Genomic DNA, 12,622 nt, shown 5'->3' on the forward strand with positions numbered 1-12,622 from the left:
GCTCTTCCTGTTCAAACCTGAGTCCCACCTGGCCCAGGGCTTCGCCTGCTGAGCTGTTGTGTCGTCTGTGGGGAGGCCTGGCCAGGGGTGTGGGAGCAGAAGGTGGGGAGGGGTGTAGATGCTGCCAAGGCCAAGAGAACATCTGAGAGTGGCAGCTGGTGACCTGGCCAGAGGGGCTGGTGGGGGACGGGGGACCCAGCTGGAGGCCCCTCTCAGGTGGGAGGTGAGCAGGTGTGGGTGAGGGGAGGGTTCTGGTGATCACTGCAGAGGTAGGGCCTGGTGCTGGCAGGTGGAGGGGCCAAGACCCTCCCCTGGGGGGATGTTGAAGCCAAGGACAGCGTTGGACCCTGTCAGGCCCAGCATGATGCCACCACCTGCCCCACCAAACAAACAGGTAGTGCTGGGACACCAGGGGGGAGACGTGAGCTTGGGCTCCTCACTGGAGCCACTGAAACCAGCCAGGTCTTTGCTCAGGCCAGACAGATGGAGCCTGGCCTGACCAAAGTTCCTGGCACCTGGAAAAGCCACAGGTCAGAGTAAGGGGAGAAAGGACCCTGCCCTCCCTATTCCACGTTTGTGGGGGAAGAGAACAAATGCCAGGCACAGGGCAGGGGGTGAGAACAAGGCAGTGTGTGTAGCTGGGGCGGAGACGGCCTCTGGGGAGCTGAGCGGGTTCTCTCCAACTGTGTTGGAAGGAGGCCCTTGAGTCATTTTTCAGACGAGCCCCCCCAGCGGGGGTGGGGGGGTCCGTCTGGTCTCCACCTGCCCTTCCCACTCAGTGAGGACAAGGTGGGGCCCAGGCCTCCGGGAGGGGGAGGGGGAGCTGGCACAAAAGCAAGGCCTGGGGTTGGTGTGTTTGAGCGTCAGGTGAAGTGGCCCCCCCATCCCCCAAACAGGAAAAAGCTCAGTATTTGCTCAGATATGGAGACCTGTTGCTGTGACATGGCCTGTTCCACCTCCACCCATTACACGGGGATGATCCTGGGGGATGGGGGGGGCCACAAAAGAGACGCTGGAGGAGACACTCCCACCCCTGGCCGGACTGGGGCTTTGGGGCCAGAAGGTTCACAATACGCGGTTTGTCCGAATGTCACGGCTTTTATTGGGAGTTGGGGGTTTTGGGTGCCCTGTTAGGTGATCAGAACATTAAAAATGGACTCAACGTAAAATAATCTTCTGGACCCTTCTAGGACAACATGGCCATGACCAGTAGCGCTAGAAACCAGTCTTCAAGCCCCCAGTGCCAAGCCATGGCCCCCCTACCTGTATACCTGTGGTCTCCCCCTGCCAGGCCCAGAGGGCCTTGTGTTTTTAAGGCAGTCAAATCTTGCAGCCTGGTTCAGTGCCAGCTCCAAGGGCTACTGGGCAGCTGCAAGGGTCTGAGGCCCTTATGCATTCCTGTGAGTCGGGTGTCCCCAGCCCAGGCCCTTGACTCTGCCCTGAGCTTGCAGCTGGATACAAAGTGCAAAAAAGCTTGGCTCCTTCTGTAGTCTTTAAATTTAAAGTCTCTACAAACAGCCTCCAAGTCCACGCCCTTCCTGGCCCATCAGGTCCTGGTGGCATCTCAGGGTCCTGCCCCCCACCCCCACCCCGGCTCCTGCAGGCAGACCTTATTGCTGTGCTCCGGGCCTGGGGGCGGCTGTGGTGCCCCTCTGTCCTCCAGCAGGGCACGAGTGACCTGAGAGGCCCACTCAGGCAGAAGAGACGCAAGCTGGGCCGTCCAACTGGTTTCAACTGCCAGCTTTACCAATGCAGCATTTATTTTAAAATTAAATTAAATTAAAAAAAAAAAGATTGCATCACCAGGTAGTTTTCTCGATTAAGGATGCAGCCTGACCAGGGCGGGCCGTGGCCGGCGGCAGCAGCATCACACTGGGCCATTTAAGGCAGCTCCTTCCGGCGGGGCATCTGTCTTCCTGCAGGAATGGGGTGGGGTTGGAGCCGTGCAGGCTGCGGGCCCTGTCCGCACCCCCTACCCCCACACTCAACCTGCTCACCTGTCCTTTGTCACTGTCCCCAGGGTGGCCACCATGGCTGGGGCTGTTGTGACTGCCATGATGGGCCCTAGGGGGACCGCCACGGCCACTGCGGAAGAGACTGCTGGGGTGGGTATGGCGGGGCCAGCCTTGCTCAATGCTGTGGTGATGGCCACAGCAGCCATGGCTGGGGCAGCGGTCACTTCCTTTGGCGTGGGGCAGGCAGGGTCTAACAGCCGGCTGTCAGGACACTCGGCCCTGCGTGGCAGACATGGGCTCTGGTTACGGGCACCCCCACCCTCAGTGCCACCCCACTGCATGCCGAAGAACCAGCTGGACAAAAAGGTCCAGGTGGCCTGGAGCACCATCTTTGGCCCCTCCCACTCCTGCCCTCTGTGGGGTGGTGCAGGTTGTGCCCAGCTAGGCAGCTCTGCAGCCCCGAGTTCCAAGTACTGGGACAAGCTGCCTGTCCACTGATGACCTCAAAGCTCCTTCCAGGCAGCACTCAGATCCTGCTCATCAAGCGCCTCATTCTCCAAGGGCCCCTGAGGCTCCTGTGCCGTGATCTCAACGTCAGCCTTACACTGGGCACAGTGTGGGGAAACGGTTGCCTGAGGGACGGGAGCGGGGAGAGGATCCTGCCGGGCATCTAAGGGGCTTGCTCTGGAGGGGGTCAGGCACCCCAAGGCCCAGCCTGGCCACGAGCAGCAGATGGGCCCTCTGGCCTCCTGCAGGGCGAGGACACTGAGTGTCTGACCCAGCGAGGGGTGCTCAGGTCAGGCGGGGGTGCGAGGAAGCTCACCTGCAGGCTGGGTCGTCAGGATGGTGCAGGCAGAGCTCTAAGTCTGGCAAGTTTTATGCAGACAGCCCCGTGGAAAAAAGCAACTTACTTTGCACAATGATATTCCCCGCTTTTCAGAGCAAATTTTTTTACGGGTTGTTTAGGAAAAGTGGGTAAAGGTTTGTTTTGGTTGACATAGTCTCTGACGCCCAGGCTGGAGTGCAATGGTGCAATCTCAGCTCACTGGTTCAAGCGATTCTCCTGCCTCAGCTTTCCGAGTAGCTGGGACTACAGGCGCCCGCCACCATGCCCAGCTGATTTTTGTATTTTTAGTAGAGACAGGTTTCACCATATTGGCCAGACTGGTCTGGAACTCCTGACCTCGTGATCTGCCTGCCCGGCCTCCTAAACTGCTGGGATTACAGGCAGGAGCTACTGTGCCTGGCTGGGTAAAGACTGTTAAGAATTTCAGTGACTAGGCTGAGCGCAGTGGCTCACGCCTGTAATCCCAGCACTTGGGGAGGCCAAGGCAGGCGGATCACGAGGTCAGGAGTTCCAGACCAGTCTGGCCAATATGGTGAAACCTGTCTCTACTAAAAATACAAAAATCAGCTGGGCGTGGTGGCGGGCGCCTGTGGTCCTAGCTACTCGGAAGGCTGAGGCAGGAGAATCGCTTGAACCTGGGAGGCAGAGGTTGCAGCGAGCCGAGATCACACCCACTCCAGCCGGGGCAACAGTGCAAGACTCCATCCCAAAAACAAAACAAAAAAAATTATTTTCAGTGACTAAGAAGGAATGAAGCCCACGCAGAAACTCTGTATGACTGTCAACCCAAGGGGCTCTGGCCTGGGCTTCCCAGTGACTTCGGCATCAGGACATCCACTGCTGTGGCATCGGCCCTGTTTCCCGTGCTATGCCCCCCCCCTTGCTGCAGATGCCCTGAGGACAGGGTGGCCAAACAAGGGGAGAAGCTGTGAGCACAGACGGTGCCTGCCGGTCAACAGGGCGGGGAGAGCTAGCCTGGTGCTGAGCTTGCAGCTTGGCTGGGGGAGATGCCCAGAGCCCCAGTACCACACAGACCTTCCAGGACTGCTGGGGGTCAGCGAGCAGGACGCTCTGAGGTGTCAGACCTCTTCCACATGTGGGGAGGGCAGCACAGGTGGGACGCATGCAGGCTGAGCTGCACTGGGCGGTGAGGCTAGGGGGCATCCTCACCCTGCTCCAGGCAGGCCCTTCACAACCACAGAGCCAGGAGGGACTGGGTGTACCACCAGGTGACAGGCACCTTGTCCCCTCCTAGAGGAATCCAGTCCAAGGACCTCCCCACTGTTGCCTGAACCTACTGGGAGCTCAGGCCCCAGGGCCTTTGCATAGCTGTACCCTTGCCAGGTGCACCTTCCTCCCCCCATCAAGCCCAGTCCTACCATCCCCCTTAGGTTTACCTCGCCCTGGCATCTACCCCATCTGTCCTGCCCTCCTGCTAATCTCCCACCCCCTGACCCCAGAGGCCAGAGAGGTATCTGTTCACTGAAGAATGCCAGGGACCTTCTTCCTGTGGAGGGATGGATGGGGTTCAGCTTGCTGGAAGGGCCGGCCAGACACCAGCCTCCTCACAGGGAGTGCCTCCCTCTCCACTCTCTCCCCACGAATGGCTCTTGGGGGCTCAAGGGAGCCTGGGCCTCTGCCCACCTGCAAGCTGCCTCCAACTCAGCGTCTGGACGCCCCAAATGCAGTCCTGAGGCCCCCGCCCCCATTCTACTGTCCTGCTTCTGAGGCGTCTGGGAATCACAGGCCTCCCGTGGAAGCGGAGCAGCAGGCGAGGTCTGTGTGAGCTCCACAGATGCCCGCTCGTCTGCCGGACTTAAAAGTCTGTGCACCTCCCTGACCACCAGGGTACCCAGATCCCAGGCGGCTCAGCCAGGCCCAGAGCCCCAAGAGCTGGGCTGTTCTCTCCAACTGGGATCTGGGGTAGGGGCTGCTCCCCTAAGTCCCTGGAGGACTGTCTGGGACATCCAGGCCCTGCCTTCTTGTCTTAACCACTCACGACGGAGAACACATGTTCTGTCCGAGAAACGAGCCCCCACACTCCTCCCATCCGGCCTCCACTATTATAAATGCGCAGGCATCACCACCCCCTGAGCCAGCCTCTGAAGGGTCACAAGGCCATGGGGGAAGCAGTGTGGAGAAGACCTCTGGCCTGGCCTCAGCCTGCTCTGGGGGGAGCTGAGACCTGGGGACAGCCTGGAAGCTGCACCCTTTGCACTTGGGCAGGCCCGCCCCGCTCCCCACGCCCCACACACCTGCCGACAGCCTCCTCTGTCCTGGCCACTGTGGGCAGCGGGGGGGCCTCCCGGCCGGGACCCCTGCTCACGGCGTCCACAGCACTCGCTGCCTTCTGGTAGTTGTCCTCGCTGTCGGAGCCCCCAGAGGAGCTGCTGTCAGAGGCCAGCAGGGGGGCCTTCCTGGTGACACACACGTTCCAGGCACATGGAGAAGCTGGGCTGACTGCAAAGGAGGAGGCCTGTGCTGTCCAGTGAGGCAGGAGGGGCCACGAGGCACGGCCACGCTGGCCATAGGGCCCCCATACATGTGGCCTCTCACATGCAGCCTGTTGCCTGCACACGTGTGCCTGTGTGCGAGCCACATGATGAGGCAGCCAGGCTCACGCGCCTGCCATGGGGTCTCCACACCAGCAACCCTGTTGCCTCCCCCATGATACAGGGCAACACGCCTTGGTCTCACAGGAGGACGCAGAGGCTCAGGGAGGGGCCCGCTCCGCCTCGTGTGGTCCTGCCACAGCTCCTTCAAGCACCTGGGACACCAGTGTTGGCAGCCAGCTGTCACTCACCTGGAGCTCTCAGCCTTATCTAGGGGAGCTTCTGAGCCTGACTAGGGGGCTGGGGGCTAGGGGCTCTCATCAGGCCCCAGAACTGCTTCCTGCCAGCCCCCCACCCACACACATCTCAACACTGGGGTCCTGGGGCTGCTGGCCAGAACCCACGGTACAGGCCTGGGCTGTGCCACCTACTCAGACCGGGCTTGGGGCCAGCCCGATGGCCTTGCTGCCTCCCCTCTGGGGGCCTCCCCATCTGCACGTGGCTGCTCCAGTCCCACTGCTGTATCAAACCCCAATGTCACCAGAGGCCCAGCAGCATGCGGGGCCCTGGCCACCACCTCCCACTGCCCCCAAGGAGGGCGGCCAGCTGGCCTCAGGCCTTAAACTGGGCAAGGCTGGGCCTCTGCAGCAGCCTGGGTGCTGCCTGCACTACTTCTACTCACAGGCTTTCTCAGGGCCTTGGCTCCGGCTGCCCTCAGCCCGGCTGCGTTCTGTGTCCACTGGAGAGCTGCACCTGGGCCCTGACTCGGAGCTGCAGGCAAGCACGAGGACAGGGTCAGTCCCGGGGGACGGGCACCTCCTGACCCTGACGGGCACTTCCTGGCACGGCCCCCTCCTGCCAGCGCATTTGTTACCAGCAGAAGGGCTGAAAGTCGGTGAACTTGGCCCAGCCTTTCTCCTCTGGAGCTGAGGTGCCAGCTGCCCACACGCTGGAACCCACGTCCCTCACCACTCCTGGGGCTGTGGGTGTCGAGTTCGCTGGCTCCTCAAACACTGCCGTCCACATGGCGCCTGCTGGGGGAGAGAGACGGGTCAGGTGTGGGCAGGCCTGCCTGGGGTGCTGCAGGCAAAGGGAAGGCAGCGCCCCCACCCCGGGGGCCCCACAGAGGTTGACAGGAACATGGAGCTGATCCAGGAGGGAGGGCTGGGCAGTGCCCATCAGCCCCTCAGAGAGCAATGGGGCAGCTTGAGGGTCCTGACAAGCTGCCAACACCATGGGGCGTGTGACCCGGGGCTCAGGGAGGCACCTGAGGGCCCCCAGGCCTCCAGCAGGGCTGAACTGACTGTGGAGGTGACACCACTGCCCTGCCCTACCCAGCACTGCAACCGACAGAGATGGCAGCTCACCGAGCACCACGGGCCCCTCCCTGGCCTCGAGGATGGGGTGCCTCCCTCCTATCTGGGATGTTCCTGCTTCCCCAGGGTGTCACCCTTGCTCTGTCAGTCTCAGCTAAGAGCTGAGCACCTCCTAACAGAGATTCCTGTCCCCCCGCAAAGTCCTGAGTGCCTCAGTGCTGCCTCCAGGGCAGGGCTAAGGAGAGGGATCTTATCAGCCGTGCGGCCTGTGGGGTGGACCAGCTCCTGCCACAGACGTAGGCTGTGAGGGTGGTGGCCAGCCTGAGCTGCTGTGCTGGGGAGGGCGTCAGGCCCGTGCCCGATTTCGTGGGGGCCGGGTGGACGATGAAGACTAGGTGGACACCACCCACCAGCCTTGGCGACGTGGCTGAGTGACCACAATCAAGAGGCAGGGCCAGGAGACCACCTTGTGCCGGGCACAGGGCAGCACAGACCCCGCTCAGGATGGCTGGGAAAGAGCCGGGGATGCAGGCTCCGGGCCACGGTGAGCCCTAAATGAAGCCTCCACAACACCCAGGCCAGGGTACCATGTCCTGTCCCCAACACCCACGGCCCTGGCTCCGGCCCCAGCGCCACCTTCTGAGTCACCCTCCACAGCAGAGGCTTCCTTCTTCCCAGGGGCCGGGGGGGCACCTGCCCCAGGTGCATCTCCGTGTGCTTCTGAGCTCGCCTTCCCATCCTGGCCTCCGCGCTCTGGGCCATTCTTTGAGCAGCTCTCTGAAGCATGGGGGGCTCCAAACCTGGGGGAGACTCAGAGTCAGATGCCTGGTGGCCCAGGACGGACACCTAACGTTGAGGGTCAGGGACGGCCCCAGGCTCGGGGCTGAGGGTGAGCACAGATTGTCTCGAGAGAGGAGCAGGAGTCGCTCTAGGCCTCAGCTCCGGGCTCCTCAGGGTCACCCGCTGCGTTGGGCCCCAGAACTTGCAGGACAGGTGTGCCCGCTCTGCGAGCCAGAGTAAGAGCAGGGCGTCGGGGCGTCTGACGGGTGTTCTGGGGGCTGCACCTCCTCGGCAGAGGCTTTGGGGGATGGGCGGGCTCCGCACCTGGCTCTCGCCATCACCCGGGTGGCACAGCGAGTGTCACTGTCCTCCCAGATGTCCTCATCCTCATCGTCATCAAAGGGCTGGATGCGGTCGCTACAGCAGGCCTCAAACAGAGCTGCGCTAGGCTGCAGAGTGAAACGCCAAGGTCAGTCTCCAGAGGGTCTGGGGGAGACAGGAGGTGCTCTCCCCAAAGGGCTCCCAGAGGGGCTTAGTTCAGGGTGTGGGAGCCCCGGGCTGGAGGGCAGGATGGGGAGGGGCAAGGAAAGCAACTGTTTCGAGCTCCACAGAGGGGCCTCTCCCAGCCCCACCGCATAGGCCCACGGCAGACCACAGGCCCACGGGAGACCGAGCCGTGGGCGCGGCCTGAGCTGCCTGGGAAAAGGGTGCCCGCACAGTCCCACACAGCCCCGCTGGCTCACACTGTCCTCGTCAGCGTCGATGTTGAAGTTGATCTCTGCAATCCTGTCAAACGGGGCACTGCAAGAGCAAGGAGAGTGGTCTCAGCGCTCCTGCCGCCTCGCTGCTCGTTGGGGGCCGCAGTGCTCCTCCCCTGGTGCTCACTGCGGACATCAGGCCGCACTCCTGGCAAGGCCTCAGGGAGCTGCCCCCATGGGACCCCGGCGGCGAGGACGGGCGTCCAAAAAGACTCACTTGATGTTGTCGTCCTGGTCTGCAAACTCCTCATCATTGAAGCCAAATTGATCCACAAAGCTGGCCGCCATCTGCTGGATCTGGTAGTCAGAGAAGGCCTGGGAGGGAGGGAGGGAGGGAGGGACGCCGGTCATGGAGCAGCCTCAGGCCTGGAGGCTGTTCTTTGGAACCACAGGCTCTCTAGTTGTTCAGGAGCTTCTCCTCCAGCAAAAGCCGGCAGTCAACTCTGACTGTTCAGGGCTCACGATTCTACCAAAACTCAGGCTGCGCGCCCGCTGAGGTCACGTCTGAGATACGCCCCATATTCTGACTTTGGAGTCCTTCTGCTGTGTTCTCAGTGCTCTCATCAAGGTGGAGTGACTTTGGGGTTCTCCCCTCAGACCCACCCCGCCCCACACGTGCTCGGAGACGAGCCCCCTCTCCCCTTTGCTAGTGAGATGCCATCAGACTCGTCTGGAGGACCAAGCGCAGCGCACACAGGTGCCGGCCACGCCCTCACCTGCTGAAGGGACAGCTCGTTAGGGAAAGCACCCTCAATGTCCTCGTCCTCACTCGAGGAGTGAAGGTGGTGAGTGCTCACCTAGAACACAGGCCAGACGGGGTGGGCGTGTGAGCCAGCCCAGCGCCCCAGACCCCACCCAGCCCAGCGCCCAGGACCCTGCCCAGCCCAGAGCTCCCAGACCCCGCCCAGCACGTCACTTGTCAGATCTCTGGGCCCCGGAGGCCGTGCTGTGTAAGGTGCCCAGGTGAGGCCAAGGCCCCGTGACAGCCCAACCTCCATGTGCAGGGGGCAGGTTGTGGGTCTCAGGCAAAAGGGGCCCTCTGCCAATAAGCTACAGCTCCTGGAGTGGGAGGGAAGGGACCTGAGGCCAACACCGGCTCTGCACAGAGGTCCTGAGAGACCCAGCCCTGGTGTGGCACACACAGGGTCTCTGTTATGGACACCAGCCCAGAGGACACACTGCACACTTGCGGGCTACGCAGGGCCACCGCGTGCAACAGGAGCAGGCAGGTGTGCGGCCCTTGTGCCTCCCTTGGCCTCTGCCTCAGGGCAAAGGCAGGAGCGTCGGACGGCGTCCCAGCACCGTGCACACGCCGAGGGGCAGCCCCGAGCCTCCTCACCAGGTCCACAGTGTTCCTGCGGTTCGTCTCCGTCAGTGTCTCCTCCACGAAGCTCTCCCAGCGGCCACGGCAATCCGCAGGGAGCCCTGCAAGGGAAGTGCTGCCTGGTGAGCCCTGGGAGACCCTGTGCAAATGGCGCAGGGCACCCAGGAGCTATGGCAGGTGCATCGCAGGTCCAGGAGGATGGGGCGCTGCTACTGCAGTCAGTCAGTCTGAGGGCCTGAAGCACGGGCTTTGCTGGATGGGAAGGAGGCAGCATAGCTGTGTGCCCGGAGGGACCTGAGGCCACACTGAGATTGAGGTGCAGCAACTGTGGGCAGGATGGTGGGTACATCTGCCCCTACGGAGACCCCAATGGGCATCCGAGTTCCAAGTCTGTCGGTGCGGAAGCCCACGGTGAGGAACTCCCAGAAATGCAGAAGCCGTGGAACAGAATCTGAGAAAGCAGCCAGCTTCCTTCTCCCCACCTCACAGGCCCAAACTCAGCAGCAGCCCACAGGCCTGGGCACGCGTCGTGTCTGTTTTTCTGGGGAGGTCAGAGCCCTGGAAGGACTCACAATCTGGAGATCGTGTGGGATGACCCAAGGGCTTCCTGCTTGCCCCTCGCCTCCCTAAACCGCCCCTGCCCTGGAGAGCCGTCCCTGGCCTCGACCTCTACCCATGCGCTTTGCCCTCCAGGATGTGGGGAAGCTCCTCCTGCCTTTTATTATTTATGACAGCAGCTGGCGGGCCTGACCTCGCCAGGGCCTAATGGAGCCCAACCCAGGAGACCCCTCACTATGGTCCTGGGGTGCAGGGAGGGCTATCCAGAGCTTCTTCACCTTACACAGGTATAGGGAGGAGGGGCCACAGCTGGGCCCGCCTCTGCCACACATGTGCTGTGCCTGCCTCGCCTGCCACATATGTGCTGTGCCTGTGCCCATCTAACCCACTGTGTTCTTAAGAAACAGGCCTGTAATCCCAGCACTTTGGGAGGCCGAGACGGGCGGATCACGAGGTCAGGAGATCGAGACCATCCTGGCTAATATGGTGAAACCCCGTCTCTACTAAAAAAAAAAAAATACAAAAAACTAGCCGGGCGACGAGGCGGGCGCCTGTAGTCCCAGCTACTAGGGAGGCTGAGACAGGAGAATGGCGTGAACCCGGGAGGCGGAGCTTGCAGTGAGCTGAGATCCGGCCACTGCACTCCAGCCTGGGCGGCAGAGCAAGACTCCGTCTCAAAAAAAAATAAATAAACAGGCTGCTCCCTGCTCCCCTGAGACTTGTGCTAGGAAGTCTCACACCTGAGTGAGAAGGAGACTCCGATCACCCGAGTGCAGAGCACACGGCCAGGACAGCCCAGCTAGGCAGGGCTCCATGAGCTGCAAGGAGCCTGGCAGTGCTAATGGCTTCTGAGCACCAGCTCCGGAGTCACCAACTGCCCTGCCAGGACTGTCTCTTGTGCCACATGCTGACGCCTGGCAGGGTCTCCACAGAAGTCCGCCCAACAGAACTGACACATAAGACCCAGGCCCCCCTGAGGAGATATCTGATGTTTGAAGTGAAAAGCCAGAGGCGGCCACGGGGTCTCTCACTGTCAGTGCAGTCAGCACCTGCTGACAGGCAGAGGGTAGCCTCAGGCGGCAGCTCCTTTGGGGCCCCGGTGCCCGTGACCAGCAGAAGGATGATCGGGTTGGGGGCTCACCTCGGATGACCTCGCTGATGTGCGTCTGCACAGGGCCCCGCTCCAGGTTCTGTACCACCGCGTTGGCGATCCGTGTGAGGTGGCCCATGTTCCCACGTCTCATGCCACCCGCTGCCCTGAAAGCAACAGGCACCATCAGGATAGCCTCCTAGTCCTGAGGTTGCCAGACCCACGACCCAGAGAACCAAGTGGCAGAGGCCTCCAGGTTCACTTCCAGAGCAAGTGCCCGGCCTCTGCCCAGTGCTCGCGCCCCCGGCCCTCCCTCCAGGACGCTTCTGTTTGAGCAGCACCTGCCACATGCAGAGGCTCACCCCAACCTCACCACCAAAAGTGCCACTGAGACAGACGAGGAGACAGACACTGCTCTCACCCCATTTCACAGACAGGGAAACGGAGGCAGAAAGGCCGTGGCATGGCCTAAGCCCCGCTAGTGGCGGCAGTGGCACAGGAGGTGAGTGCACCCTGTCAGCTACAAAGCTCAGGCTCAGCACCCTGCAGGGAGGGGTGGGCAGGACCTCCATGCTGTGCAGCCCAGCTCAGCCTCTGCTTCCCCACAGATGGCTCTGGGCCAAGGACAATAAGCAGGACGTGTTCTGACCAGAGGGAGCACCCGTTAAGCAGCAGACACGGAAAGACCAAAATAATGTGTCCCCGCGTGCGAGTGCTGACGGAGGGCCTGAGTTCTTGGGGAAGATCAGGAATGGACAGGGGACTCGCAAGAGTTTGGCAAAGCCTAGGCAAATCAGGTTGGGCGGGGCCCAGAGCAGGTGCCTGGTGGGCACGGGACCGCTTCCTGTCAGCTCCCCGTGTCCCCTCCCCCAGTAGCATTTGCAGCTGTCCGCCCAGTAGGAGGGCCCCTTGCACGGCAGCCCCCGAGTGTGGGGCCACATTGCACACTCGACACTCCGCCCGCTCCTGCAGTCCTGCACGCAGTGCCACCAGGGCTTGGGTGAGGTGCGTCTCTGCATCCCTGACTGGCCAGGCGGGGTCTCTCCAAGTCCGAGTGGCTCTTACTGTGTGTGGTCGTTGGCTTCCCAGGCCTCCAGGATCCTCTGCACCAGGCAGCACTTCTGGAACAGCTGGTGGGTGGGGTGGGGGGCACCGTGAGTCAGGGTCTGAAGGAGGCAGGCACCCTCCACCCATCCCTGGACTGGGCAGGGCTGGCTGGCGGCCACGTCGGTGTGGACTTTGCAGGCCCTTCACTGCTGCACACGCATAGCCTCCGCCTCCGTGGTCCTCACCAAACACCAGAGGAGGGTGCTGTTCAGCGGCTCATACTGCTGAGCGCCCTGAAGATGAACCCTGAGAAAAGGACCCTCTCCCTTCTCCTCTGACTCCTGGAATTGCCCCCTGACCCTTGCCTTCCCTTGTACCTGAGGTGTTTTTCCTGG

The 12,622-nt window shown here is 62.0% G+C and overlaps 1 protein-coding gene across 1 annotated transcript in view; it reads right to left on the bottom strand.

The window, feature by feature from the left end:
* Nucleotides 1-1,282: 1,282 nt before the first annotated feature.
* PPP6R2 (protein phosphatase 6, regulatory subunit 2) overlaps nt 1,283-12,622 on the bottom strand; it is an 81,404-nt gene continuing 70,064 nt past the window's right edge. Inside the window, exons 12-23 of the mRNA XM_011942264.1 lie at nt 11,232-11,347; nt 9,548-9,633; nt 8,925-9,005; nt 8,426-8,523; nt 8,194-8,251; nt 7,775-7,899; nt 7,307-7,470; nt 6,229-6,385; nt 6,037-6,125; nt 5,058-5,262; nt 1,998-2,234; nt 1,283-1,916 (exon numbers count right to left, since the gene is read on the bottom strand). Of these exons, the coding sequence (XP_011797654.1) occupies nt 1,868-1,916; nt 1,998-2,234; nt 5,058-5,262; nt 6,037-6,125; nt 6,229-6,385; nt 7,307-7,470; nt 7,775-7,899; nt 8,194-8,251; nt 8,426-8,523; nt 8,925-9,005; nt 9,548-9,633; nt 11,232-11,347 (1,465 nt within the window). The 3' untranslated portion in view covers nt 1,283-1,867. The remainder of the gene's footprint in view (nt 1,917-1,997; nt 2,235-5,057; nt 5,263-6,036; nt 6,126-6,228; nt 6,386-7,306; nt 7,471-7,774; nt 7,900-8,193; nt 8,252-8,425; nt 8,524-8,924; nt 9,006-9,547; nt 9,634-11,231; nt 11,348-12,622) is intronic.

Source organism: Colobus angolensis, unplaced genomic scaffold (genome assembly GCF_000951035.1).
Source record: "Colobus angolensis palliatus isolate OR3802 unplaced genomic scaffold, Cang.pa_1.0 Scaffold208, whole genome shotgun sequence".
NCBI classification, from domain to species: Eukaryota; Metazoa; Chordata; class Mammalia; order Primates; family Cercopithecidae; genus Colobus; species Colobus angolensis.